The sequence below is a fragment of the Papilio xuthus genome, unplaced genomic scaffold (assembly GCF_000836235.2).
Source record: "Papilio xuthus unplaced genomic scaffold, Pxut_1.1 DF829660.1, whole genome shotgun sequence".
NCBI lineage: Eukaryota > Metazoa > Arthropoda > Insecta > Lepidoptera > Papilionidae > Papilio > Papilio xuthus.
The window spans coordinates 1,352,485-1,379,556 of NW_013528989.1; the positions used below are offsets into that span (position 1 = coordinate 1,352,485).

Sequence of the window (27,072 nt, forward strand, 5' to 3'; positions counted from 1 at the left end):
GTCTCGTCTTTTGAAAAAATTAAAAAATCGTCTAGATAACAATAACAAAAATCAAGTCCTCTTGTCATTTCGTCCACGAACCTCTGGAACGATTGCCCTGCATTTGAAAGGCCAAAATTCATGAACGGAAACTCATACAAACCAAATGGAGTTGTTATTGCGGTTTTAGGAATGTCCTCAGGACTCACAGGGATTTGGTTATACGCTTTAACTAGGTCCAGTGTACTAAATACTTTACACCCTGCTATACTGTGAGCGAAGTCCTGTATATGCCTAATAGGATACCTATCAGGAATTGTCCTGGCGTTTAACATCCGATAGTCTCCACACGGACGCCAACCGTTGTCCTTTTTGGGTACCAAATGTAACGGTGACGACCAAGGACTTTCAGACGGCCTAGCTATACCGCATTCTAACATAGCCTGGAATTCTTCTTTGGCGATTTTTAATTTATCTGGAGCGAGGCGACGAGGTGAACAAGAAACTGGTGGGCCTGGTGTAGTGCGAATGTGGTGTACCGTGTTGTGTGGTATGATACGGTGCGTGCCGGACGGTCGGGTAATATCGGGAAAGTCCGACAAAATTTTATGGTAACCCGAGTCACCCGATTGGACTTTGACCGACGAAATGTCGTTGCATTTAACTCGCAACGCACAAGCTGTTACAGATGTTGTATTGTCTATTATGCGTTTGTTACGACAGTCAACTATTAAATTGTAATGATTTAAAAAATCTACACCTATAATAGGTTTAGTCACATCGGCAACAACAAAACGCCATTTAAAAGTTCTACGTAAACAAAAGTCAAGTTGTAAATGAACATAACCATAAGTGTGTATACAAGAACCATTAGCGGCACTTAGCTGATACGTAGTCCGTGCACGACGCTCTCGCAGCAGCGACCGCGGGAAGACACAGAGGTCGCTCCCAGTGTCGACCAGGAACTGTGTCTTGGATTTGCGATCGGTGACGAACAGGCGACCAGTTGAAGAAGGGCAATCGTCGGTCGTCGTTACCGATTGCCTTTGGAGTTTTTCCGACTTGAAGTTGCATGGAGGGCAGCACTTGGTCGCCTTGTCGGCGAACTTAAAGTGGTACCAGCAGACTGGGTAGCGCCGGTAGCGGGATTGGGATCCCGACGAAGAATGCTGACGATCGCGTGGTCGGGACCTGCTGCTTGATCTGCCGCTTCGTTGTCTGAGGGCCAGCTGTTGGACCTCTTTTCGTAAAGCAGCGATCTCCTTGGCCAAGTCGACATTCTCACTCTGTCGGCTGGTTGATGCCACCTGAGGTGTCGAGGGGACAAGGTCATTGATCCTATCTGCTATATCCGCCATCTCTTCAATTGTGGTAGAAGTCTGTCCAGCCAAGACTGTTTGGATGCCGGTAGGTAATCGGCTGACCCAAACTGTCTTCAAAAAGTCGGTTGAGATTTGCGACCCGCCTAAGCTTTCAAGGTGCCGAAGAAACTGCGACGGCTTCCTGTCACCCATCTCTTCATGCATCAGCAGCTGCGTCAACTTCTTTTCTTTGGATGCAGTCAGTCTTTTTATCAGCTCCGTTTTCAGTTTTTCAAATTTGTTGGTGGAGGGTGGATTGATAATTAAATCCTTGACCTCTTTGGAGTACAGGTTTCCGAGCTGACCAATGGCATAATTAAATTTGGTCGAGTCACTGGTGATGCCAGCAATGCTGAACTGACCTTCCACTTGTGCGAACCATATCTCGGGTTCCTCTGGCCAAAACGGTGGTATGCGAATTCCAACCTTACATACATGGGCAGAAGGTTCATTTTGCAAAATCCGTGCCTCCTGGAATTCGTCTTCGGTGTTGCTCATCTTAGTGCTCCTCGGGGTCACCAATGAAGGGGAAGGTGACGTGGGTGTCACCTCCGGTGTGGGAAGGTGTGAATGATGATGATGTGAAGGGTGAGTACGGCGACAGGTGAAATGAGGCACAGTTATATTCACAACACAGTTTATTATCACTCACAGTCCACAACAAATAGTAAGAAGGAGAGTACAACACTGAGAAGAAGAATACAAGTAGGAGAAAGAGAAATGCACAAATTCGGATAACAAAATAACAAGTTGCGTAATCGAAAGCGTGGTATATCGCGGGCGCGGCAGAACTCCACTGTCGTTTCGCGCGTATGCAAAACCGGTCAGTGACCCCCGCTCAGCTGTGCGTTGCAATTTGAATTTGCCAATCAGAGGTCAACAAATCGACGTGACGTCGACCACTCGTCATGCACCCGTGTTTATGTGTGCGTGTATGCGTGTGATGTATGTGCGTGTATGTGTGACTGTGAAGTGTTTGGGAATATGTAGGAAGTCACCTACAGGAGGAACAGAGGTTGCTATGATGGTTTAGTGGGTAGGGCGCTACTAGAGCTAAAACCGTTATTGTATAATCTATAGTAATTACATAATAAAAATAAAGTATACGTACTTATTAAACTAATCATAAATATCACGCATACAAAATTGTATTGAAACATTTCTTCTTTAGTTTCTAATTCAAACAATCAAAACAGTTGATGTTTAAACAGTAATGTTTAGATTCGATTTTATTTTCAATATTTTACTGTTTCAAGTAATTTCTAATTATAATTTCAATTAACTCCGACGTATGGGTTTATATTCTTAATATATTAGTCGTCGCTCGTGACTCTGTCTGCGTTAAATTAAAAATATGGGTGTGCATTGCGGGTTGTTAACTATTTTTGTTCCAAATTTCTTACAGATAAAGTCAGTGGCTGAGTGGTTAAAGCACATGACTTGCAATCTGCAGGTCCTGGGTTCGAATTCCGCCATGTACCAATGTGTGTTTTCGATTCCCGATTCACATATGTACATTTATCCGATGTTACGGTGAAGGAATACATTGTGATGCAACCTGGACATATCTGAGAAGAAATTCAAAGATATGTGTGAAGTCAACCAACCCGCATTTGGCCAGCGTGGTTGACTATGGCCTAATCACCCTCAACTTAGGGTAGGCTCCGAACCCCTCGGTGGGGACGTACAGTGAGCTGATGATGATAAAGCCGGCTACACACAGTAGACTAGTTTGAAATGTACAGTCCGATTCAATTAAAACTGAACTGTTGGCGGCTTAATAAAACTAAACAGGAGATCTTACGAATTTTTATTAAAGCACCCTACATTAGCGATCTCCTAAAAGTTTATGAAAATGCTTGAAGTTGACAATTCTTTTGATCGGCGGTTTCCTTGTTCTGAATGTGAAGAAAGTTTTTCTTGCAATCATGAAGTAACGCCTCCTGTCCTCCACGGAGTCCGGCATTATGTCAGGAATGGCTTTTTTAATCTGCGACTCTATTATATCGGCTATGAAAAAAGTGGTTATTAACAGAAATTATTTAAATAACAAACAGTATGAGGGTCGGTGGCTCAGTGGTTAAGTACTTGACTTGCAATCCGCAGGTCCTCGATTCAAATCCAGCAGTGTACCAATAGGTTTTTCCATACGTTAGTATATTTATCCGACGTTCTTACGGTGAAGGAAAACATCGTAATGCTTCACGTATCTGTGAAGAAATTAAAGGATATGTGAGAAGTCAACCCGCACAGGGCCAGCGTTGACTTTGGCCTAGTCACCTAACTTAGGGTAGTATCCAAGCCCCTCGGTGGGGACGTATAGTGAGCTGATGATGATGATGAACAAACAACAATAGTACGTACTCATAAAACATATTATAAAAACCGCACACACCAAATTAATTGAAGACATTTTTCATTTTCTGATCAATATTACGTCTTTAACAAACATAACTGTCAACGTTTAAATCAGCAATGGCTTGTCTATAATTTTCTAAGCCAGAGATTCCCAAACCTTACGTAGACCCCTTTCACATTTCTTCAACTTGTGAACCCCGAACTAAATTTTCCATTCCACAACCCTTTTTTTCCAGAGAGGAATGCTTTATGCATACTCCGCGCCCCGGGGGGGACGCGGTAGTTATGTGGGATTCTCCTCCATAGCGAAGTCATACCCACTAAACCTCTCTGTTCCTCCAACGCATCGGGACGGGACCACGGGCACGCTTTCGCTCTCTTCCGCGGCCCAGCTATTTAACAACCCTACCGCGTCTGTCACGGACCACAGGGGGGTCTTGTACCACTTTGAGAATCGCTGCTATAAACGTATTTTAACGATAGTATAAATTTTATTGCATACCCAATTATATGTGTTTGTTAGTGCCTGTCGAACGTAGACTTGTTCGTAAAAAAGATTGATTGATGTATGTCCATTATGTGGGGGTCAAGCCGAAAACAGGACGGCGTGGAGACAGCTGGTCGACGCATCCGTAAAGGCATATCAAGACGAGCATGACCTTCAGTAACGCGAAGATGGTGGCGGTTGTATTCCTAACAGAAATCGCGCCTCCCCTAGTTAGCGCCGATGGCGACCGCCGTGGAGTTTTATTCCGTGCAGTGGTATGCGTAAGGCATTTCGCCAGGTAAAAAAAAGATTTCGTCCATAGACATATAACCTAAAGATGAAGTGTTTCATACAACATTTGTAAAATTGTCCTACCTTCGTATCACAGATGTGTGAAATACTCCATCTAGATATTTTATAGAAGTGGCGTTAGAGTACGGCATGGTGGGGCGACCGTGCAGGGCGCCGGGCATAAGTGGGCGCCACAATCGCCAAAGTCGGGCATAAAAGGTCGCCTGCGTTGCCCATTAAGGTATCTTATATATTTGGATTTTCCCCAAGATCATAAAATAGAAGGCGCCCAAAAATGTCTCCCAGGGCGCCGGAAATAATAAAATCCGGACCTCTTTTATTGTATTTTTTTTTTTGATGATGATAACTTAAAAATATATACATAAACTTATTATTGAATTACTTAACTTACTTTATTGTATTGTGTCTATGTATTTTCAAATATTTTTAAATATTTTAGTCAAGAGCTAGGAGGAATTAAATAAGTCTTTGCTTGATGGATTTTTTAATACTATTCTTAGGTATGAATTTACAAAACTTACTTATACACACACTATATCTATACGAGTACATCATATTCCAATCTCCATATTTATAAACAAAGAAATGTTGGTTAAATTACGATCACATATTTTATACACAATGGAGTAACTTGGTGTGGTCAATTAATTAAACGATTTTTTTACCAGCTCTTTGAACCTCATCCCCTTTAGTAATACGTTTACTGGTGATCCAAAGAGATTGAAATCTTAATATTATAAATGCAAATGTTTAGATGGATGGATATTTATTACTGCAGAGACAGAATCCTTCTCACGATGCGCGCGGTTTCTAGGATAACTGCTTTTTGTATAGGGCCCTAGGGAGCTTCTTGAGATGTTGGTCGAACTCTGCTAAAATCATACAAAGCAAACTAAAATCCGTTGCGGGCAGTGCAGTGCATCCGGACAACGGACGTAGCTGTAGTATCACCGCTGCGGGGTTAGACAAAGTGAATTCGCTTTGTAAGCGAATCCATAATTGTATAGAACTGAGGCGCGACAATCTTGTGACTTATGGAAAGTTATTGTCAGTTCTATATATTTGAAGTTCGCTATGGATTCGCTTACAAAGCGAATTCAATTTGACTAACCCCGCTGATTCAGAAAACAGATCCCTAATATACATTGCTCTTATTTCTAATGGGCTGCTTTTTGTTCGACGCTTCAGTTGGCGCGCCCTTCAGACCTACAGGGAACTGTGGACCTACAAGCCCTTGCGCTCTTATAGGTTGCAGCAGTCTTACGGGTCCCTGCATTCCTACATATACCTGCGGTACCTGTGGTCCTACGGTTCCCTGCAGTCCTAGAGGTCCTAGCCATCCTATAGGTCCCTGCGGTCCTAAAAATCCCTGCGGTGCTAGAGGTCCCTGCGGTCCTACAGGGACGCGCGGTGCTACGGGGCCCTGCGGTGCTAGAGGGCCCTGCTGTCCTACGGGGCCTTGCGTCCCTACTGGTCCCAGTGGAAGACCTGTAGGAACAGGTTCCTGCGGTCCTTTTGTGATCCACTGCAGCGCGCTCGAATTATTCACATTTTGGTTGGCCAGCATTGCGTTCAACCAATCACAAGTTTTCTGATCGTAATCTTTTTGATCTGGGGATAAATGTTGCATGTTAATTTATTTAAGTCAAGTTAAAAAATCTACATCGCAAAAATACGATTTAAGTACTGGTACATCATCATCAGCTCACTATACGTCCCCACCGAGGGGCTCGGAGCCTACCCTAAGTTAAGGGTGATTAGGCCATAGTCAACCACGCTGGCCAAGTACGGGTTGGTTGACTTCACACATATCTTTGAATAGTTAGTATAGTTATATATCTGAAAACTATAATAAATCTATGGATCTTACCTTTTTCTAATAATTCCTTCAGCCCCTCAAACGGTTCGGGTTTTTCTTTTTGACTTTTAACGTTTACAACTATCGTTAATACTGAAAAAAATAAGGCTTATAAATATTATTTTATTTGTTTTTTACTAATATTATAAATGCGAATGAACGGATTGCTGTATGGATGTTTGTTTTAAGGTATCTCCAGAACAGATCTAGATGAAATTTGTCATACATACAGAACATAGTCTGGAAGAACGCATAGACTACTAATTAAGTTTTTTTTTTTTAATATCGCGCGGACGGAGTCGCGGGTGACATTTAGTATTGTTATATTTAGTTTACTCACTTCCTTTTCGTTCTATCTTTCCATTGCTTTGTGTAATTTGAGGTCTCCTGATGACAGTCGAAACTACGGAAAAAAATAATTCTTTTGTTTATTTAACTCGCCAAATATACTGCCCAAACGTATTTCAGAGCAAAGGACACGTAAAATGGAATCAGTTCAATTGTTTAGATGGATGGATGTTTGTTAGAAGTTATCTCCAGAACGGCTGTATGAATTTCGATGAAATCAGACATAGATGTGGAACATAGTCGGGAAGAACACGAAAATGTAATTATGTTTTTTTTTTGCTTCGGCACAACCATTGTCGGATTTAGCAGACGACGTTCGAAATATGGTGCTAAAGGCTTTATAGATATTAATTAAGTGTAAATATTTTTGTTTGTTATATATAGTTATTGTTATTATCATTGCTTTTTTTTTAATTTTATATCGCTTGCTTTAATAGTTTACTGTATTTTCGTAATTAGCTCCTAAGTTGATTGAGTATGTGTTTGTTGAATATGGGACTGATATGTTCAAAAGAACAAAAGTCTCTAAAAAAATATGTTTATAATAACGCCAGACGGAGTCGCTGGCGACGCTAAAGAAAACAAAAGCACGTCACATACATGGCGGCCATGTTGATTTTTTTTAATGGTCCATAATGATGGAATTTTCCAAATTATGAGTAGCTATTATACAATCCGGGCAAAGATTTACTGTTATTTACGGGCAAAAGTTGACTGTACTTACCTTCAGCTGCCGTATCCACGTTGACCTCTACATTGATTTCATCTTCTACTTCCTCGTCCTTTACTGTTTCTAAAGGAATCAAACATTTTTACATTACTAGCTGTCGCCCGCGACTCAACCGCGCGAAATTAAAAAAAAATCTATTGGTCGCAGCGTAATGTTATATAGCCTAAAGCCTTCATCTATAAATGGACTATCCAACAAAGAAATAATTTTTCAAATCGGACCTGTACTACCTGAGATTAGCGCGTTTAAACAAACTCTTTTGCTTTATAATATTAGTATTGATTTCTCGCACGCACCATTTTCTTACTTATGTTATTATTGCGAATGTTTGTTTGAATGTATCTCCAGAACGGCTGAACGAATCTCGGTGAAATTTGTCATACATATAGAACATAGTCTGGAAGAAAACATAGGCTACTAATTGTTTTTTTATGCCGCGCGGACGGAGTCGCGGGTAATCGTTAGTTATATCATAAGACGGCAAACGAGCAAGTTTTTATATTTGACTTTTTTGTATATTCTTACCTGTATTCTCTTCAATCTTATTATTCAATAGTGAACTCATTGTAGTGGACCAATTCTCATCATTTTCTTTAGTTGTGGTGTTCACATCATCAACATTTAGATTACTAGTTTCTGAAATGTTTCATCATCATCAGCTCACTATACGTCCCCACTGAGGGGCTCGGAGCCTACCCTAAGTTATGTGACTAGGTTATAGTCAACCACGCTGGTACAGTGCGGGTTGACTTCACACATATCTTTGATCGTCTCAGATATGTGCAGCATCACGATGTTTTCCTTCACCGTAAGAACGTCAGATAAATGTACATATATAAATGGAAAACACATTGGTACATGACGGGATTCGAACCCAGGACCTGCAGATTACAAATCAAGTGCTTTAACCACTCAGCCACCGATGCTCCGTTTACGATTTTAAAATAGCTTTTTATAGGAGCTACTTAATCTATACTAAGAGACTGCCTAAATGATCACTTAATTCTCTATGTACGGCAGTAAAATAATTCAAAAATATCGCGCATAGATTTAAAAAATTTAGTAAAAATATAGAATATTTTGATGGCAAAATAATAATATTATACAAAAATATAAATATTTGTACAGATATTATTCAAACTTTCGTGAGACATAATAAACTTATATAAAAACGGCTAAACATTCACGTATATTTGACCGGTAGCGGCACCGACTAGTTTCGAGCCCATCGAAACTAGTCGGTGCCGCCACGACGCCGGCGCAATCCGCGCCCGCTGTCCCCGGCCCCGCCCCCTTCAAGGCGCGCGCTAAGAGCGCAGGCGTGCAGTGAGCGACGGTCCGCGTCCGCGAAATAATACCAGTCCCATTCACCCTGATGAATGGCCCCCAATGGGCTCGAAACTAGTCGGTGCCGCCACCGGACGTATACACGTAAGTGTTTAGCCGTTTTTATATAATAGTTTATTTGTATAGAAAATTAAATATTTTTACCTCGTTTGTCGTTCCCCTTATGAATATTCATTCCTGATCCTAGTATGGGAATTATTTCCTCGTCGTCATCGGTGTTGTTTTCTTAATAAAATGACAAATTTATTTTAACCACATAAAGAATCGTTTTATAGACTAAAATCTCTGTATAAAACATATCGTCATCCCTCTCATTATCTTTTATAAAACAGAGATATCACTATGTTTTAAACGGGGATTTTATATTTAACTTTTTGCCGTTTAGTTATGTCAAATATTTCCAAATACATCGTAGAAACATCATCTATAAGGAAATAAGAGGCAATCGTACGATAGCTGAGTTAATGCCGATATTAATGTCGTCTCTATACAAATTTTCACGAAAATATTTATTTAATTTAACGTTAAAAGACATGTATTTAGTCATAAAAAAAAACAAATTAAAAATATCAGATGATGTTTATGAAAGCCGAAATATTTCCCAGTGTGCGATATAATTATTCAACATAATGTTAGTAAGAAACTCCAAAACTGTGCCGGTGTGCGCAACACTAGCCCTATTGTCAATGTTTATGTCCCCTCACTTATCTGACACTTGACTTTGTAACAAAAAGTGCGCCATTCGCTCCAAATGATTCTAATATTGTTTAAAAATAATAAAACAGTACTCTTCTTACCTTCGTGGATATTCATTCCCGAGTTTAATGTAGGTATGAAATCATTTAAATCTCTATCGCTATTGGCTTCTGGTTGAAAAGTATCTGAAAATAAAAAGATTTTAAACGGAAACTTCAATTCTACAACATTTTTAAACACTTTTTTTTATATCATAAGATGGCAAACGAGCGAGCGGCCACCTAAAATCGCTGAACAGCGAAGCGACCGTTGCCCATAGACATACGCAATTGCATATGCGTTGCCCACCTTCAATCGACGGAGGAGTGGATGCACAGAAAGAAAATACTTTCCCCTTCCATGCATCCTCTCATCCGGAACGCGGAATTGCTTCCACTTCACGCCCGTCTTCTGTGTGGTCGTGGTATTTCACCGGCCGAGCCAGGCCGATTCGTGCGAAGACGTTAAAGCAGGCTCTACCACTATTAAGATGATCTATTCGCCCTTAGATGACAATGTTTAATTTTTATAATTTTATTCAGAGAAACTCAATCTAGAAACAAAAATCCGTTTGCTTGGAATATTTCTTCCTTTCATTCGTTTTACATACCTTGGAAGGTCGGCATGGGATTCCATGAATTGTTTCCGGTGCTTCGCGCCGCCGCGCCCACAATAACGCCGGCACAGTAACAAAGCCACCTGGAAAGTTGATATATCATCAGCTCACTATACGTCCCCACTGAGGTGCTCGGAGCCTACCCAAAGTTAGGGGTGATTAGGCCATAGTCAACCACGCTGGCCAAGTGCGGGTTGACTTCACACATCTTTGAATTTCTTCTCAGATATGTGCAATATCACGATGTTTTCCTTCACCGTAAGAACGTCGGATAAATGTACATAAGTAAACCGAAAATCGAAAAACACATTAGTACACGGCGGAATTCGGACCCAGGACCTGATTATAAATCAAGCGCTGATACCACTGAGCCACCGACGCTCTGAAAGTAGATATCTTACTAATATTATAAATGCGAATGTTTAGATGGATGTTTGTTAGGTATCTCCAGAACGACTGAATAGATCTCGCTGAAATTTGTCAAAATGTAGAACATAGAACATAATTTAAAAGAACATATAATTCCGCCCGACCGAAGTCCCGGGCGGCAGTTAGTTTAACAATAATTTCTTGATTTATTCCTGAGGGTAATATATTTTAAATATATGTTAGTTTACTTGTGTATGTTTGTTTGTATATAAGTTTCATTGTAATCTGTAGTTTAAACTGATTTTGACGTTTTAGTTGTATTTCGATTCTTCGTTTGAGTTCAGTAACGGTTTTTGTTATCTTAGCGCCTAAGGATTTTGTCTTGGAGTGGGGAGGGTACGTAAGACTGTATTCACAGACCTTTTGTTAAAAATTCTCGGTACGTTTTTGAGACTTTGATTGAATGAATCTACCTTAAGTTTAATAATTATTTTTAATATTAAATATAATAATATAATTCACCTTAATATGGTACTCACCACATTTTTAATATCACAAACATTTAGGACAATGTAACAATTCGCGCCTCACTTCGCGTCTGAAGTCGCCAAATTCGTTTTCCTCTAGTGACGTTATCGGCTAGTGATGTCCATGATCCAATATTAAATTGATATCGAAATCGAACTTTTTTACAAAACGAATTATGTACAATGCTAATTCATATAAATAATTATATCATCTGTAGAATGTAACGATTATAGGATTCATTGGATTAATTTTAATAAATAAGCAAGAAGTATTTAAATCGTCGTTTTAGTAGAAAGTCTTATATTGGAGGGGACAATGATTTGTTCTTCAAACACTGGAATGAATCATCAACCTGCCCTTATCCCTATCGAGGGTCGGCACAGTATGTACTACTCCTCCATACATCTCTATCAGCCGTCATATCCGAGTCTACCCCCTTCTTACGCATATCCTCTTTCACACAGTCATTCCTTACTTTACTAACGAAAACCTAGCTAGCACTGGAATGAATACAATAATGTATTCCATTTGGATTGGAATTATTTGTGAGATAAAACCAGTACAAATATGGTATAATGGTTATAAAATATAATTATTAAAAGTACGTAGAATTGATGTAATAGCTAGCAATAGTGGTTATTAATAATTTAATAATTTGCTTTTTTTTTTCATAAGATGGCAAACGAGCGAGCGGCCACCTGAAATCGCTGAAATAGCGAAGTGACCGTTGCCCATAGACATACGCAATCGCATATGCGTTGCCTTTAATCGACGGAGGAGGGGATGCACAGAAAGAAAATATATAGATATATCCGTGATATAATCACAATGTCATGATCTTCTTACTATCTTATCTTACTCTTATTATAAATGCGAATGTTTAGATGTATGTTTGTTTGAAGGTATTTCCAGAACGGGTGAACGGATCGTGATTAAATTTGACATAGATGTAGAACATAGGCTGGAAGAAGGCATAGGCTAGAATGTTTTTTTTAATCGCGGACGATAGGTCGCTAGTATTTTGTTAGTAAAATGCAAACTTGTTATAAAATATATACGTTATAGGCCTTGGAGTGCGGAAGCGCGTCAGCTGTTCAAGGAGATTTTCGCACGCCTTCATCACCGTCTCAGGGGATCCAAGGGCTGGCGCAAATTTTGGATGAAGATCGAGCCTGTGAGTGCCATTTTTTACATTCTTTAGTTTATTTCGGTTTAATTTAAGTACATACTTTGATTCATATAGAAGATGGTTTGAGTGCGATAGGAGACCGAATGAAACAAAAGATGGTCGAGTGTTGCGTTTCATAGTTATAGTCTTAGAGAAATGAAGATATTCCATATTAGGATACTATTCCATATTTGGTGACTTTCCTCTATAAAATATTATAATTAGTTTATGTCTTAATTTAAATAAATAAAATGTTAGGAAAAAAACCGGAAATGATCTTGTTTATTGATTCAACACTAGCCTTACTAAAATGTCGATGTTTGTGTCCCCTCACTATTCAATCTGACACTAGACTTTGTAACGAAAGCACGTCATTCGCGGTAAAGGATTGTAATTAATAATTTCTAAAAATAAGTGAGATTATAAAATTTAACTTAGGAACAAGTTGACTAAAAATTAAAGAATTTACTAATAAGATTGAATGGATAAAGGATCTTGACAGACGGACGGACGGACAACAAAGTGATCCTACAAGGGTTCCGTTTTTTTTCCTATGAGGTACGGAACCCTAAAAATTGTTACTTTTATGAATATGTGATGAATTTATATCAAACGTACAGTTAAATCTTAAGTGTAATAATCATTGTAAAACGAATAACGGTTGCGGTACATCCCTATATCAGTTGGGGGTCGTTGCGATAATGCACGGGTCAGGGACTTGTTTGCAGTTGGCGGGAAAACATGGGCAAAGCCCAGGGAAATATCGATATAAAAAACTCTTTAAATATTCTTTATCTCTCGCAGTTTTTTTTAAAGATTAATATGGAATTTTTATCTTCCTTATTTATGTTAAGAATATAAGATGGGTCTTAGTTACATAGATTTACGTAGAAATAACTAATTCTCTAGTCTTGTATAGTTGGAGTGTTTTATACAGTTTTAATGGCAAATAGAGAATCGATTTTCTAATGGGGGAACGCTGCCAGTGTCTTCGTAACTTAGAAGGAAAGGATGGGAAGTGGAAGTGGACTTTCCGGATGAGAGGATGCATGGGAAGGGAAAATATTTTCTTTCTGTGATTAAAGGTAGGCAACGCATATGCGACTGCGTATGTCTATGAGCAACGGTCACTTCGCTATTTCAGCGATTTCGGATGGCCGATTGCTCGTTTGCCACTTTTTGATATTAAAAACCTTGCCTAAAGGGGCTCCTTTTAATAATATATTTTAGTTAATTATTCGTTTTTTATTATTTTATTTTATATCATAGATTTAAGACTATCTTTTAATTAATATATATTTTGAATTAAATAATGTACAGTGAATAAACTAAGAACATACTAAGAAAATTTCAATACTAAAGGAATTTAACTAAAGGTCCCCTTTTTCTTCGCCTTACTTTTACCCTCCGGATTTAGGTATGTCTTACTAATATTAAAAATGCGAATGTATGGATGGATATTTGTTAGAATATCTTCGAACGGCTGAACGCTTGCCATATGTAGAACATAGTCTGGAAGAACACATAGACTTCTATTAGTTTTTCTTTTAACTCTACCTGGACATGCGTGCGACAACTGGTAACATTATAAATGCGAAAATATTGATGGATGGATGTTTGTCAGAAGGTATATCCAGAAAAGCTGTATGGATCTCGATGAAATTAGTCACAAATGTAGAACATAGTCGGGAAGTTATAAGTTTTTTTAACTCCACGCAATCGGAGTCGCGGGTGACAGTCGTAGGTTATAAATCTACACTTCTTGGATAAGTTTTCATCACAGAAATCTGGTTTAGTTGCATTATCGTTATTTCTGTTTGGAAAATACAATATAAAATATTTTTGGGATTTCCGGAGCGAAGTTGATTTTACCTTAGAATATTAAGAATACAATTTTTAGCTGCTGTTTTCATTTTACGGACAATATACTTAGTAGAGCGTCGGTGGCTCAGGGGTTAAGCACATGACTTGCAATCTGCAGGTCCTGGGTTCGAATCCCGCCATGTACCAATGTGTTTTTCCATTTCCGATTTACATATGTACATTTATCCGAGGTTTTTACGGTGAAGGAAAACATCGTGATGGTGCACATATCTGAGAAGAAATTCAAAGATGTGTGAAGTCAACCCGCACTTGGCCAGCGTGGTTGACTATGGCCCAATCACCCTTAACTTGGGGTAGGCTTCGAGCCCCTCGGTGGGGACGTATAGTGAGCTGATGATGAATGTATGAATATACTTAGTATAGAATTTTCTATATGAAAAAAAGGAAGGAATGTATAGATGGATGTGATGTGGATGGATGGATGGGTTGACTACACTGATTAAGTTTTTTATATATCCACGCGGACGGAGTCGCAGTCGACAGCTAGTCTTACTTATCTTCTTACTAATCTCTCTAATATTACAATTGCGAATGTTTGGATGGTTAGATGGATGTTTGAAGGTACGGTCTCCAAGGTCTCCAGAACAGTTGAATATCGCTGAAATTTGGCATAGATGTAAAACATAGCCTGGAAGAACACATAGGTTTTTTTTAATAACGCGCAGACGGAATCACGGGTGATAGCTAGTTTTAACATAAATCAATGTTGGTAAAACAGAAGTTGTCAAAATATTAAAATTTATGACGTCATTTTATATATATAATTTGATATCTTTAATTATGCGTATATCTTAACGGATCGACCTCGCTTTACGTTTTAGCACAGTGTAGTTACAAACAGAGACTCCTAATAGTATACAAGAATATAAAACAATTATTCATCTTTATATTAAATTTAAAAAAAATTACGTAATTATTTCTATTCATTAGCATAGAATGAAAGTTTCACACAATTTTCACAAAATTACCTTAGGCAGTGGTTCCCAAACTTATTTTGTCTACTGCCCACTTTGAGAATAAATATTTTTTAAGCGCCCCCATATTTTCACATATTTAAAAACCATTATAAATTCAAAGTAAATTAATTAATTATTGTTACCTATATATGTATATTAACGAAGAATTCTAAACGAAACTTTTACTATAACCCGCAACTTGAGACCTGCAGCGCCCAAAAGGGGGCGTCAACGCCCACTTAGGGAAAGACTAACCTAAGGGAACATACTCATTTTACGTGACCTATTTTTTAGTTTTTTCGACCCCTCCCTTTCCTCGGTGACACGCCAAGACACCCCCCCTTTAGTTTTTACTCAGTAATTCATAATTATGATTTTTAATCATTTCACAGGTAAAAATTGAAAAAGAAATAATTTGGCTCATACTCTTGTTTACAGCATAAGACTGCATGCATTCGACTACGAGTCTAAAATCTGAGCCCCCCCCCTAAACGGGTCACGTAGTATGGGTATGTTCCCCAACCTTACTCCGCTGGCGCAGCGACCCAACGTGGGTCTTGGCGTACGACACAAGAGATCGCCAAAGTCACCTGTCTTTCGCCTTCTCCTGCCAGTCCATCGCTTAGTCTAAACAGTTTATAACCTAACCTAACATAATACACCCTTGCGCTATAAACTCTTCCGCTTTATAATATTAGTAAAGATTATAAAACACTACAGGCTAACGACTCCATCCGTGCGGAATTAAAAATGAACTGAATTAGTTGCCTACACGTAATTTCAGACTATGTCCTACATCCGTGCCAAAGTAAGAAGTAAGAATAGCTGTCGCACGACTCCGTCCGCGCGGAATTAAAAAAAAAAACTTAATTAGTAATGCAAAATTTAATCGAGATCCATGAAGCAGTTACTATCCATTCATACAACAAAATATTTGTATTTATTTACATCCTTATACATATATATATATATATATACTTATAATACATAAACTCTTAAATCTATGATATAAAATAAAATTAAAAAAAAAAAACAAATAATTAACTAAAATATGTTAATAAAAGGAGTCCCTTTAGGCAAGGTCCCGAAGATACTGGCAGCGTTCCCCCTCTGTACAGCTAAACTAATTCTTTGACCGAGGTAGCTGCCAGCTCTTCGGTCCCCTGTGATGTCGATTAATTTTTTGGAAATGTCCTTAAAAAGTCTTAAAGCGCTAGGACCCCACGGACCAAGGGTCTCGACGCCGAATGGGACAAAATGATATTCGGAGCCTAGACCCCTGTATTTGCATGCTTTTGCATTTGTATTTATATTAGTAAGATAAGATATTTATATAATTAGGACGTATGAAAAAGTTTTTATTGTCAGTCGAGTAAAAAAAAAACTACCGGTTTATACTCTGTGATAATCAAAACTTGATTCGCGGATTCTTAGTATATGCAGGTTCTGTCAGTTGCCATCCGCACGCTTGGCGCGAAAGGCGCTTTGTCGTTATAACTTTTTTTATTTTAATAATTGTTGTGTAAATCAAGGAAAAAACACTTAATTATGAAGTAAGTTAAATAATTGTTATATTATTAATAGTTTTATTAGTAAAAAATATATTATTTAATTTGTTATAGAATTAAATGCATTGTTTTCCTCAAATGATGTGTTATGTCTTTGGTGTTGTTTTTAGTTTGCTAGATTTTACATGCGACTACATTCGCGCGGAATTAAAAATGTGTTCTTCCAGACTATGTTCTACGTCACCAAATTTCATCTAAATCTATGCAGACTGTTTTTAAAAAACTTCCAACTAAACTTTCGCATTTATAATATATATTAAGAAACAAAATGTTCTTTTGTCTTGAAAAAAAACACTACTAGTATTATAAAGCGGAAGAGTTTGTTTGTTTGTTTAAACGCGCTAATCTCAGGAACTACTGGTCCGATTTGAAAAATTCTTATTTTGTTGGATAGTCCATTTATAGAGGAAGGCTATATCACATTACGCTGCGACCAATAGTTCTTTTAATTCCGCGCGAACGGAGTCGCGGGCAACAGCTTGATATTTATATATTAAATACTAGCGGACCCGACAGACATTGTCCTGTCTACACGTTTTTAATTTGAATAAATTAATATGAAGTTAATATTAGATGAAAATTGTGAATCTAAACCATTCCCAGATCCCCTTGAACACACACAAAAAATTTCATCAAAATCGCTCCAGTCGTTTGAGAGAAGTTCAGTGACATACACACTCACAGAAGAATTATATATATAAAGATAATTAAGAGTAAATTTTTACATATATGTTTTGGGATGTAGTTTTATTACGAATTATAAAAAACATCTATTATTTCATCTCTCCAATCAACTATCAACCTCTGACCTTTTATCTTGAGGTTATAAGTGTTTATTTTATAACGTTAGATATAATTTATTTTTCAATATTTCTTTGAAATGTTTAGCATTTTGTTGAGTGCCTATCGTGGGTTTTTGAGACCAAAATCTCTGTATAAAACATATATCAGGACCTCACGGTTATTCGGGCGACGAAAAACACCCGTCTTATCTTACTAATAGTACCTGGATGACCGAGCCTTGCTGGGTATTTTTTTTTAATTGTGTTTTTTGGAAATTATGTTTAAGTACGAATTACTAATAAAATTATAAAATATGAATAATATTTTTCGATCTTACCTTCGATCTTTTTTTCGATCTTGATAGAAAAAGTTTAGTTTAAGTTGATTATCGATAAAACACAAATAAAATGACATTTTCTAAAAATGATTCCTAGCCAGATCGATTTATCACCCCCGAAACCCCCTATATACTAAATTTTATGAAAATCGTTGCAGCCGATTCCGAGATTATATATATAATTGGAATTGCTCATTTCAAGGTATAAGATTATAAATGCTAATGTTTAGATGGATGGATGTTTGAAGATATCTCCAGATCGGCTGCATAGATGTAGAAGATAGTCTGGAAGAATACATAGGCTATTAATTAAGTTTATTTTAATTCTGCGCATACGGAGCCGCGAGCGACAGCTTGTTTATTGTAAAAATATGAAGTTATTAAATCTTACTTCTTACAAATAATATAGATGCATATTTCGATGTTTATATTCTAAGTTCTATTTGAACTACCAACTTAAACGTCTTGATATTTTCTGTTCTGTTTCTTGTTTATGGCTCTCCCTCATCGGATTGGGTGAGCCATAAACAAGAAACAGAACAGAAAATATCAAGACGTTTAAGTTGGTAGTTAAAATAGAACTATATATTTTGACGTGTATTAATATATTTGATTTCTATTCTTCCTCTGAGTATTGATACAATACGTTTTAGGGAAAATAACTTTGTTAAACGCAATTTAAATCGTATTTGTATGACTCAAAATGACTTGAGGAAAAGTCCGAATCTCACGTATGTGAAGCTGTTAACGCTGCAAAGGAATAAAGAAAGTCAACTTCCAATCGAATCAAATTGATTTCATCATAGACAAAATGCAAATAAACGATTGCAAGTTGCTATATGTGAAGAAGGCCATCTATATTTTTATGGGAAAAACTAGCTGTTGCCCGTAACTCCGTCCACACGGAATTAAAAAACCTTTTTTTATATCATATGGTGGCAAACGAGCGAGCGGCCACGTGAAATTGCTGAAATAGCGAAGTGACCGTTGCCCATAGACATACGCAATTGCATATGCGTTGCCTTCCTTTAATCGATGGAGGAGAAGATGCACAGAAAGAAAATATCTTCCCTTTCCATGCATCCTCTCATCCAGAAAGTCCACTTCCACTTGTATTGGTATAAGAAATATTAGGAAATTAACGAAATCTACTAATCCTACTTTCTACTAATATTATAAATGCGAATGTTCAGATGGATGGATGAAATGATGTTTGTTTGAAGGTATCTCCGGAACGGGTGAACTTGTCTCGCTAAAATTTGGCATAGATGTGGAACATAGTTTGGAAAAACACATGCATATTACGTTAGTTAACAGTGGTAGAGCCCGCTTTAACATCTTCGCACGAATTGGCCCGGCTCACCAGGTGAAATACCACGACCACACAGAAGACTGGCGTCAAGTGGAAGCAATTCCGCGTTTCGTCTGATGAGTGTGCATCCCGGAGGCCTAATTTAGTCCTCTTTCCCTTCCCACCCTTTTTCTTATAAGGAAAGGATGGGAAGTGGAAGTGGACTGTCAGGATGAGAGGATGCATAGAAAGGGAAGATATTTTCTTTCTGTGCATCCTCTCCTCCGTCGATTAAAGGTAGGCAACACATATGCAATTGCGTATGTCTATGGGCAACGGTCACTTCGCTATTTCAGCGAATTTAGGTGGCAGCTCGCACATTTGGCACCTTTTGATATAAAAAAAAAATTGTCTAGCTCTTTGTTTTTCGGTTAACAATATTCCTTAATTTGATAAATGTTTAGTTGTATGATATGTTTTGTTAATTAAGGCCAATTAACTCGCAACAATAACAGGAAAATACGCAGCCACAAATGATAAAATATGTATTTAATACGTCAATATTCCCATGTCATCATCAGCTCACTATACGTCCCCACTGAGGGGCTCGGAGCCTACCCTAAGTCATAGTCAACCGCGCTGGCCAAATGCGGGTTGACATCACACATATCTTTGAATTTCTTCTCAGATATGTGCATCATCACGATGTTTTCCGTCACCGTAAGAACGTTAGATAAATGTACATATGTAAATCGGAAATCGTAATACACATTGGTACATGGCGGGATTCGAACCCAGAACCTGCAAGTCAAGTGCTTGACTCCTGAGCCACTGAAGCTCATATTTTTTTAATCATTTCTCATATAAATAGCATTATTTTACCCAAAACGTAGGTTAATAGTGGATTGAAAGAGCCATCTATTGTCGAATGGTTGAAATAAATTTCGTGAACATGATATATGTACAGACATATTAATGATCAATTTAAGAATTCTAAAACCAAACTCAACATAAATAAAAGAAAATGTTGAATACTATTGTAGTATTTTTACATATTGTATATAATTTTAGATATTTTAATATAAAAAGGTCACTTGAGTTTAAAAGCGTCAAAATACAAGTAGCGACATCTAGCTAATGCGATTTGTAACTAATCGAGCTTTACATATTTAAAATCTATATGTATACTAGCGGACCCGACAGACGTTGTCTGACAATTTGACACTGCGATGGTAGCGCCGTCTGTCGGATCCAATGTAAAACATTCCAAAATCAACAACTACTAATAAATTAAAAAATAATTAAAAAAACATTGTCCAGCGGACAAAATTGTGAATCTAAACCGTTCCCAGATCCCCTTGAACACACACAAAAAAATTCATCAAAATCGCTCCAGTCGTTTGAGAGAAGTTCAGTGACATACACACTCACAGAAGAATTATATATATAAAGATAAAAATCAATTCGTTAGTCTCGCTAAAACACGGAACGGCTAAACAGATTTATCTTATTTTGGTCTTGAAATGTACGCGGTGGTCTAGGCAAGGTTTAAAAGGTAAGAAGAATTCGAATAATTTCTGGGAAAGCACCAAAAACATATTTCTTTTCCCATATTAAGGGCCGAATGGATCTCGCTGAAACTTTGCATAGTCTGGAAGAACACATAGGCTTTTTTTTTAACAACGCGCGGATGGAGTCGCGGGTGTTAGCTAGTTTTATATAAACAAATATTGACTTATAGCATAGACTAAATAACGTCTTAGGTGGAATTACAGAATATGTAAAATGGCTAACAATTTGCAGGTGGTACATCTGTTTGCTGGCGCTTTTATTGCCAAGTGCCGTGTTGACCCAGGAAGAAGGTATGTATTATTTTTTTATTAGATAAACTATTGCTTGGCCACGAACCCATCTTTCTTTAATATCATAAGGTGGCAAACGAGCGAGCGGCCACTTGAAATAGCGAAGTGACTCTTGCACGTATACATTCGCAGTAGAGATGATGCACAGCAAGAAAATTATTTCCCTTCCCATGCATCCTCTCATCCGGAAAGTCCACTTCCACGTCCTTTCCTTATAAGATAAAAGGTGGGAAGGGAAAGAGGACTTAATTAGGCCTCCGGGACGCACACTCACCACACAGTACGCGGAAGTGCTACAACTTGACGCCTGTCTTCTGTGTGGTCGTGATATTTCACCGGGCGAGCTGGGACAATTCGTGCGAAGATGTTAAAGCTCGCTCTACCACCGTTAATGTGTTTACAAGTATTTACAAGATCATCGGAAGTCGCTGCAATTTTCAGTCTCACGACCCTTCCATAAAATAGTTTTGACGATTTTCGTTGCCTTATTTACGAAATGTAAAAACTTGTAGTACTAATGTGCTTTTATTCTTAATTAAATTTTTATAATTATAGGTCTAGACCCTGCGGACACGAAATGGCTGAACCAAGTCCTTGGGATGCCGTCAGAAGCTACCACCACCAGTACAACCGCAGCCCCATCACAGAATACAGTTCTGGATCCAGTTCTAGACCCGGACTTCAATGGTAAATAACTTCTGTCCATATTGTATTACAGGAAACTAGCTATGCTTACTTCATCATCAGCTCACTATACGTCCCCACTGAGGGGCTTGGAGCCTACCCTAAGTCACGGGTGACTTTCATCTTATCTTACTAATATTAGAAATGCGAATGTTAAGATGGATGGGTGTTTGTATCTGCAAAACAACTGCATGGATCTTGATTTAATTTATCATAGATGAAGAACATAGTCTGGAAGATCACATAGGCTATTAATTAGATTATTTATTATTCGCCGAGGACGGAGTCGCGGGCGATAGTTAGTACTTATAATATTTCCTTTAACTAAACTGACTTAAAAAAAGTCTTGACAGACAGACGGACGGACAACAAAGTGATCATATAAGGATTCCGTTTTTTCTTTACGAGATACGGAACCCTAAAAATATAGTCGATAGTAAATATAAAAATACTAGCTGTCGCCGGCGAATCCGTTTGGGAGAAATTTAAAAAAAAACTTAATAATAGCCTATGTGTTCTTCCAGACTATGTTCTAAATCTATGACAAATTTTAGCGTGATCCATGCAGCTGTTCTGGAGATAACTTCTAACATACATATATCTAAACATTCGCATTTATAATATTAGTAAGATTTGCTATCCTTATTTTACAATAACATCAGCTTTTCAGAAAAATAACTAAATTCAAATATCATATTGAATGTAAAAGATTTATTCGAATTCGCAGAAAGTGCTGTTTGCACGACAGAAAATGGCGAGAGTGGAATCTGTGTCTTATTGCAGCAATGTAAAGATGGAGTCATAGACAACACAACACTCATCGACTTAAGGTAAGTTAATGGTCTACTAAACTAAGTTTGAAAGTAGCGCCAGTGATCGAGAAATTGAGGAGTAAAAGATTAGCGTGGTTTGGAAATGTTATGAGGAGGGATGATGATGATATAAGCAAAACAGTAATGAGATTGAATGTGGATGGCTACAAGGGTAGAGGAAGACCAAAAAAAGTATGGAATGACTGTGTGAAAGAGGATATGCGTAAGAAGGGGGTAGACTCGGATATGACGGCTGATAGAGATGTATGGAGGAGTAGTACATGCTGTGCCGACCCTCGATAGGGATAAGGGCAGGTTGATGATGAATGGTCTACTAAACTATAGAGTTAATTCTAGACCTATCTCCTATTTGGAGAAGAAATCTCTACCACTGTTCTATTATGTATACCAGGATTGGATCATGCCCCCATTACTTACAAACTTGCTGCAAACGGTCAGCAACTGCCAGAGTACAGCCGCCTCCCGCTGTGACTGGTGGATGCGGCTGGAGCAACCCTGGTGCAGGCATCTTCCGTACTAAGGACTCTGAAAACATCAACAGGAAGACATATGCAGACTATGGAGAATATCCTTGGATGGTTGCTGTGATGAGGTGATTAACTTAAATGGTTCACCTTTAAGATGTCTTAGATAATAAACGAGTTTAAGCACTTGACTTGCAATCTGTAGGTCCTGGGTTCGAATCCCGCCATGTACCAATGTGTTTTTCCATTTCCGATTTATCTTACATTTATCGTATGTTCTTACGGTGAAGGAAAACATCGTGATGCTGCACATATCTGAGAAGAAAGTCAAAGATATGTGTGAAGTTAACCCGCACTTGACCAGCATTGACTATGACCTAGTCACATAACTTAGGGTAGGCTCCGAGCCCCTCAGTGGGGACGTATAGTGAGCTGATGATATGATAATATAGTGATTTAACCATTTTTTAGACTCAATCATCTACGCTAGTGCTCTAAACTTTGCTATGATTCTGTATAACACTAATTTCTTTACATTTTTACCAGAACGACGAACAACGTGGAGGCCGTAGACTTTAAGCAGTCCGATTATATCGGAGGTGGCGCCATCATCCATCCCTCGGTGGTCATCACCATCGCCCACAAAGTAGAATGGCAAAGCCCCAGCCAGGTGAGATGATTATCTAACCCTCAATTCTCTTACAGGCGCATCAAATACTTATCTTAAAACCAACATTGTTCTTCCAAATTTCTCTAAAATTCCCTTCAAAATGTGATCAAGAACTCTAAAGTCATCATCAGCTCACTATACGACCCCACTGAGGGGCTCGGAGCCTACCCTAACTTAAGTGACTATGCCATAGTCAACCACGCTGGCCAAGTGCGGGTTGACTTCACACATATCTTTGAATTTCTTCTCAGATATGTGCAGCATCACGATGTTTGCCTTCACCGTAAGAACATAGGATAAAAGTACATTTGTAAATCGCAAATCGAAAAACACATTGGTACATGGCGGGATTCGAACCCTGGACCTTCAGATTGCAAGTCAAATGCTTAACTTCTGAGCCACCGATTGTCCAATCATCGAAGATCAAGTATCCCAAAATGTGAACAAATCTCGCTGAATCGGTGTTCTTGGCTTGAATGAAGTAACCATCATCATCAGCTCACTATAGGTCCTCACTGAGGTGCTCGAAGCCTACACTAAGTGATGTGACTAGACTTTGAATAAAGTAATATGTATTTAAAATTGTGATCAGCTGAAATGTCGCGCTGGCGAATGGGACACGCAGACAACTCTCGAGTTGTATACGACACAAGAACGCTTTGTTACAAAGAAAATCATCCACGAGGAATTCTACAAGGGTGAGTATATCTAAACTAATTAACTACTAAAAAAAAATAACAAAAATAAACAGATTGACAGACTTACAAATTCTATATATATATATATATATACTAGCGGAGCCGACAGACGTTGTCTGACAATTTGACAGTGCGATGTTAGCGCCGTCTGTCGGATCCAATGTAACACATTCCAAAATCAACAAATACTAATAAATTAAAAATTAATTAAAAAAAACATTGTCCAGCGAACAAAATTGTGAATCTAAACCATTCCCAGATCCCCTTGAACACACACAAAAAATTTCATCAAAATCGCTCCAGTCGTTTGAGAGAAGTTCAGTGACATACACACTCACAGAACAATTATATATATAAAGATATATAAATTGCTGTTTGTTAGTCTTGCTAAAACTAGAGAACTGAACGGATTTATCTTATCTTGGTATTGAAATATTCGTGAAAGTCTAGGAAAAGTTTAAAAGGTCAGATAAAATCGAATAATTGCCGAGAAAACCCCAAAAACAGCCTTTATTTCCCATATTTGAGGCAGTACGAAATCTGTCTGGTTAGCTGTATTTGACTGTAATTGTACCAATACTATGATATTGTTTGAAGTTCCGGCGTACAACGACGTGGCTCTGTTGATTCTGTCGAGCCCCTTCAAGTTAGAGGATGCGCCGCACATCGGTGTCGCGTGTCTCGCCCCCCGCCTCCCCGCCCCTGCCACCACCTGTTACAGCATGGGCTGGGGTAAAGAATCGCAGCAGAAAACTGTCAACGCCGTCATACTGAAAAAGGTTAGTTAATACCTAAATATATTAACTATAGTGTCTATTTAAGATATAAAATCTGGATGACCGGATGAAAATTATATTTAAGTACGAATTACTAATAATATGAATAATATTTTTCGATGTTACCGATAGAAAAAGTTAAGTTTATGTTTAAGTTGATTATCAATAAAACACGAATAAAATGATATTTTCTAAAAATGATTCCTAGCTAGATAGATTTATCGCCCCCGAAACCCCCTATATACTAAATTTTATGAAAATCCTTGGAGCCGATTCCGAGATTACAATTATATATATATATACTAGCGGAGCCGACAGACGTTGTCTGACAATTTGACACTGCGATGTTAGCGCCGTCTGTCGGATCCAATGTAAAACATTCCAAAATCAACAACTACTAATAAATTATAAATTAATTAAAAAAACATTGTCCAGCGGACAAAAGTGTGAATCTAAACCATTCCCAGATCCCCTTGAACACACACAAAAAATTTCATCAAAATCGCTCCAGTCGTTTGAGAGAAGTTCAGTGACATACACACTCACAGAAGAATTATATATATAAAGATGTACAAGAATTGCTTATTTAAAGATATAAGAATAGTTTGACAATTCATTTGACAGTTAACTAGAGATGGGTTGATTAAAATCAATTTTGAAAATTTACGATTTTCGATGGTTATTCAAAGTCAAACTGTCTTAGACGCACTATATAGTGTGACTATGAAGTATCTAATTAATTTTGTATGAAGATTATTGTTGTACTTAATGGATGGTTGTCATAGTGTTGGACCATACGCGCATAACGAATAACTGTTAACTGTTGATTTTCGATGTTGAAATAAAATTAATCGAACAAATAAGTGTTATAAGTTTTTAAATTTATTACAAATATTTGGTTATGTCTCGCAATTTACTAATAAAACATTTCTTTTTTGTATGTCAACAATTCCATTTCTGGTTAAAAGTTTTAAATAAAGTAGGAATATAAAGTAACAATTTTAATTAAATTGTAATTCATAAAAAATTGTTACGATCGAAAATTTTCGTAACTGATTTTATTCAACCCATATCTAATAAATTGTCAAATGAATTGTCGAACTTCATCATCAACCTGCCCTTATCCCTACAGAGGGTCGGCACAGTATGTACTCCATACATTTCTATCAGCTGTCATATCTGAATCCACCGCCTTCTTCTACATATCCTCTTTCTCTCTCTTCCAAGCTTAATACTTTATTATACTGAAATAGGTGGAACTAGGGTACGTGGAGGCAGCACAATGCCTGACAGCTCTGCGGCGCACCCGGCTAGGTCCGCGTTACTCTCTGCACAGCTCTCACCTGTGTGCAGGAGGTGTGGCCGGAGTTGATACATGCAAAGGTGACGGTGGCTCTCCACTCGTCTGCCCAATACAGGTAAAGTTTTCAAATTGACTTCAAACATCGGATTGGAGAGAAAAATTTAAAGCTCTAAGGTGGCGCTAATGTTGAGCTGTCATCTGTCAAATTTTTAAAATATGTATTCCATTTCGATTTTATTTTCTTACTAATATTATAATTATTAATTAAAATATACATAATTGGTGACCTATGTGTTCTTCCAGACAATGTTCTATATATATGCCAAATTTCATCAAGATCAGTTCAGCTGTTCTGGAGATAACTTCAAACAAATATCCATTTAAACATTCGTATTTTTAATATTAGTAAGATAAGATGCGAAATTTTAGATGGATGAATGGATGTTTGTTAAAAGGTAACAAATAATTAAAGGGATGTAGAACATAGTCTGGAAGAACACATAGACAACTAATTATTTTTTTTTAATTCCGCGCGGAGTCTCGTGCGTTATTTGTTTTTTCAATTTCTGATTTATACCTACTGTTTCAGGAGGGTCCGGATTCAAACCGATATGCAGTATACGGATTGGTTGCGTTTGGCATTGACTGCGGTAAACCCATACCAGCTGTTTACGCTAATGTACCTAAATTATACGCCTGGGTTGACTCCAAAATGGCTGCTGAAGGATTTGATACAACTACATACAAATATTAATCAATACTAAATT

At 37.9% G+C, this 27,072-nt stretch overlaps 3 protein-coding genes across 3 annotated transcripts; 1 reads left to right on the forward strand and 2 right to left on the reverse strand.

Annotated features, from left to right (window-relative positions):
• Positions 1 to 2: 2 nt before the first annotated feature.
• Positions 3 to 1,838, reverse strand: LOC106114667 (uncharacterized; the record flags this gene model as incomplete). Its single annotated transcript, XM_013307953.1, has 1 exon — positions 3 to 1,838. A coding segment is annotated over exon 1 (1,836 nt), but the record flags the coding sequence as incomplete, so codon positions are not given.
• Positions 1,839 to 4,986: 3,148 nt separating this feature from the next.
• Positions 4,987 to 11,135, reverse strand: LOC106116710 (pre-mRNA 3' end processing protein WDR33-like). The gene is made up of 9 exons (XM_013310654.1): positions 11,040 to 11,135; positions 10,126 to 10,214; positions 9,578 to 9,661; positions 8,925 to 9,005; positions 7,959 to 8,069; positions 7,428 to 7,496; positions 6,696 to 6,758; positions 6,368 to 6,448; positions 4,987 to 6,108 (listed from the first exon to the last, which is right to left on the reverse strand). Exons 1-9 carry the CDS (start codon positions 11,060 to 11,062, stop codon positions 5,633 to 5,635), a joined length of 1,077 nt encoding a protein of 358 aa, XP_013166108.1. The 5' UTR covers positions 11,063 to 11,135; the 3' UTR covers positions 4,987 to 5,632.
• A 9,683-nt stretch (positions 11,136 to 20,818) lies between these two features.
• LOC106116499 (serine protease 55-like) lies at positions 20,819 to 27,072 on the forward strand (the record flags this gene model as incomplete). The annotated part of the gene is given in 9 exon segments (NM_001312378.1): positions 20,819 to 20,877; positions 21,433 to 21,564; positions 22,289 to 22,391; positions 22,786 to 22,986; positions 23,405 to 23,528; positions 24,121 to 24,226; positions 24,824 to 25,005; positions 26,256 to 26,420; positions 26,895 to 27,072. Coding segments are annotated over 8 exon segments (1,134 nt in total). The 5' UTR covers positions 20,819 to 20,877; positions 21,433 to 21,476.

Coding starts and splice junctions, on each gene's coding strand:
- LOC106116710 (XM_013310654.1), bottom strand. CDS start 11,062: ATGTTTGTGATATTAAAAATGTG. Junction 9,006..9,577: donor GGGAATGAATATCCACGAAG/GTAAGAAGAGTA, acceptor CATTTTATTAAG/AAAACAACACCGATGACGAC. Junction 6,449..6,695: donor AAAGATAGAACGAAAAGGAA/GTGAGTAAACTA, acceptor TATTTTTTTCAG/TATTAACGATAGTTGTAAAC.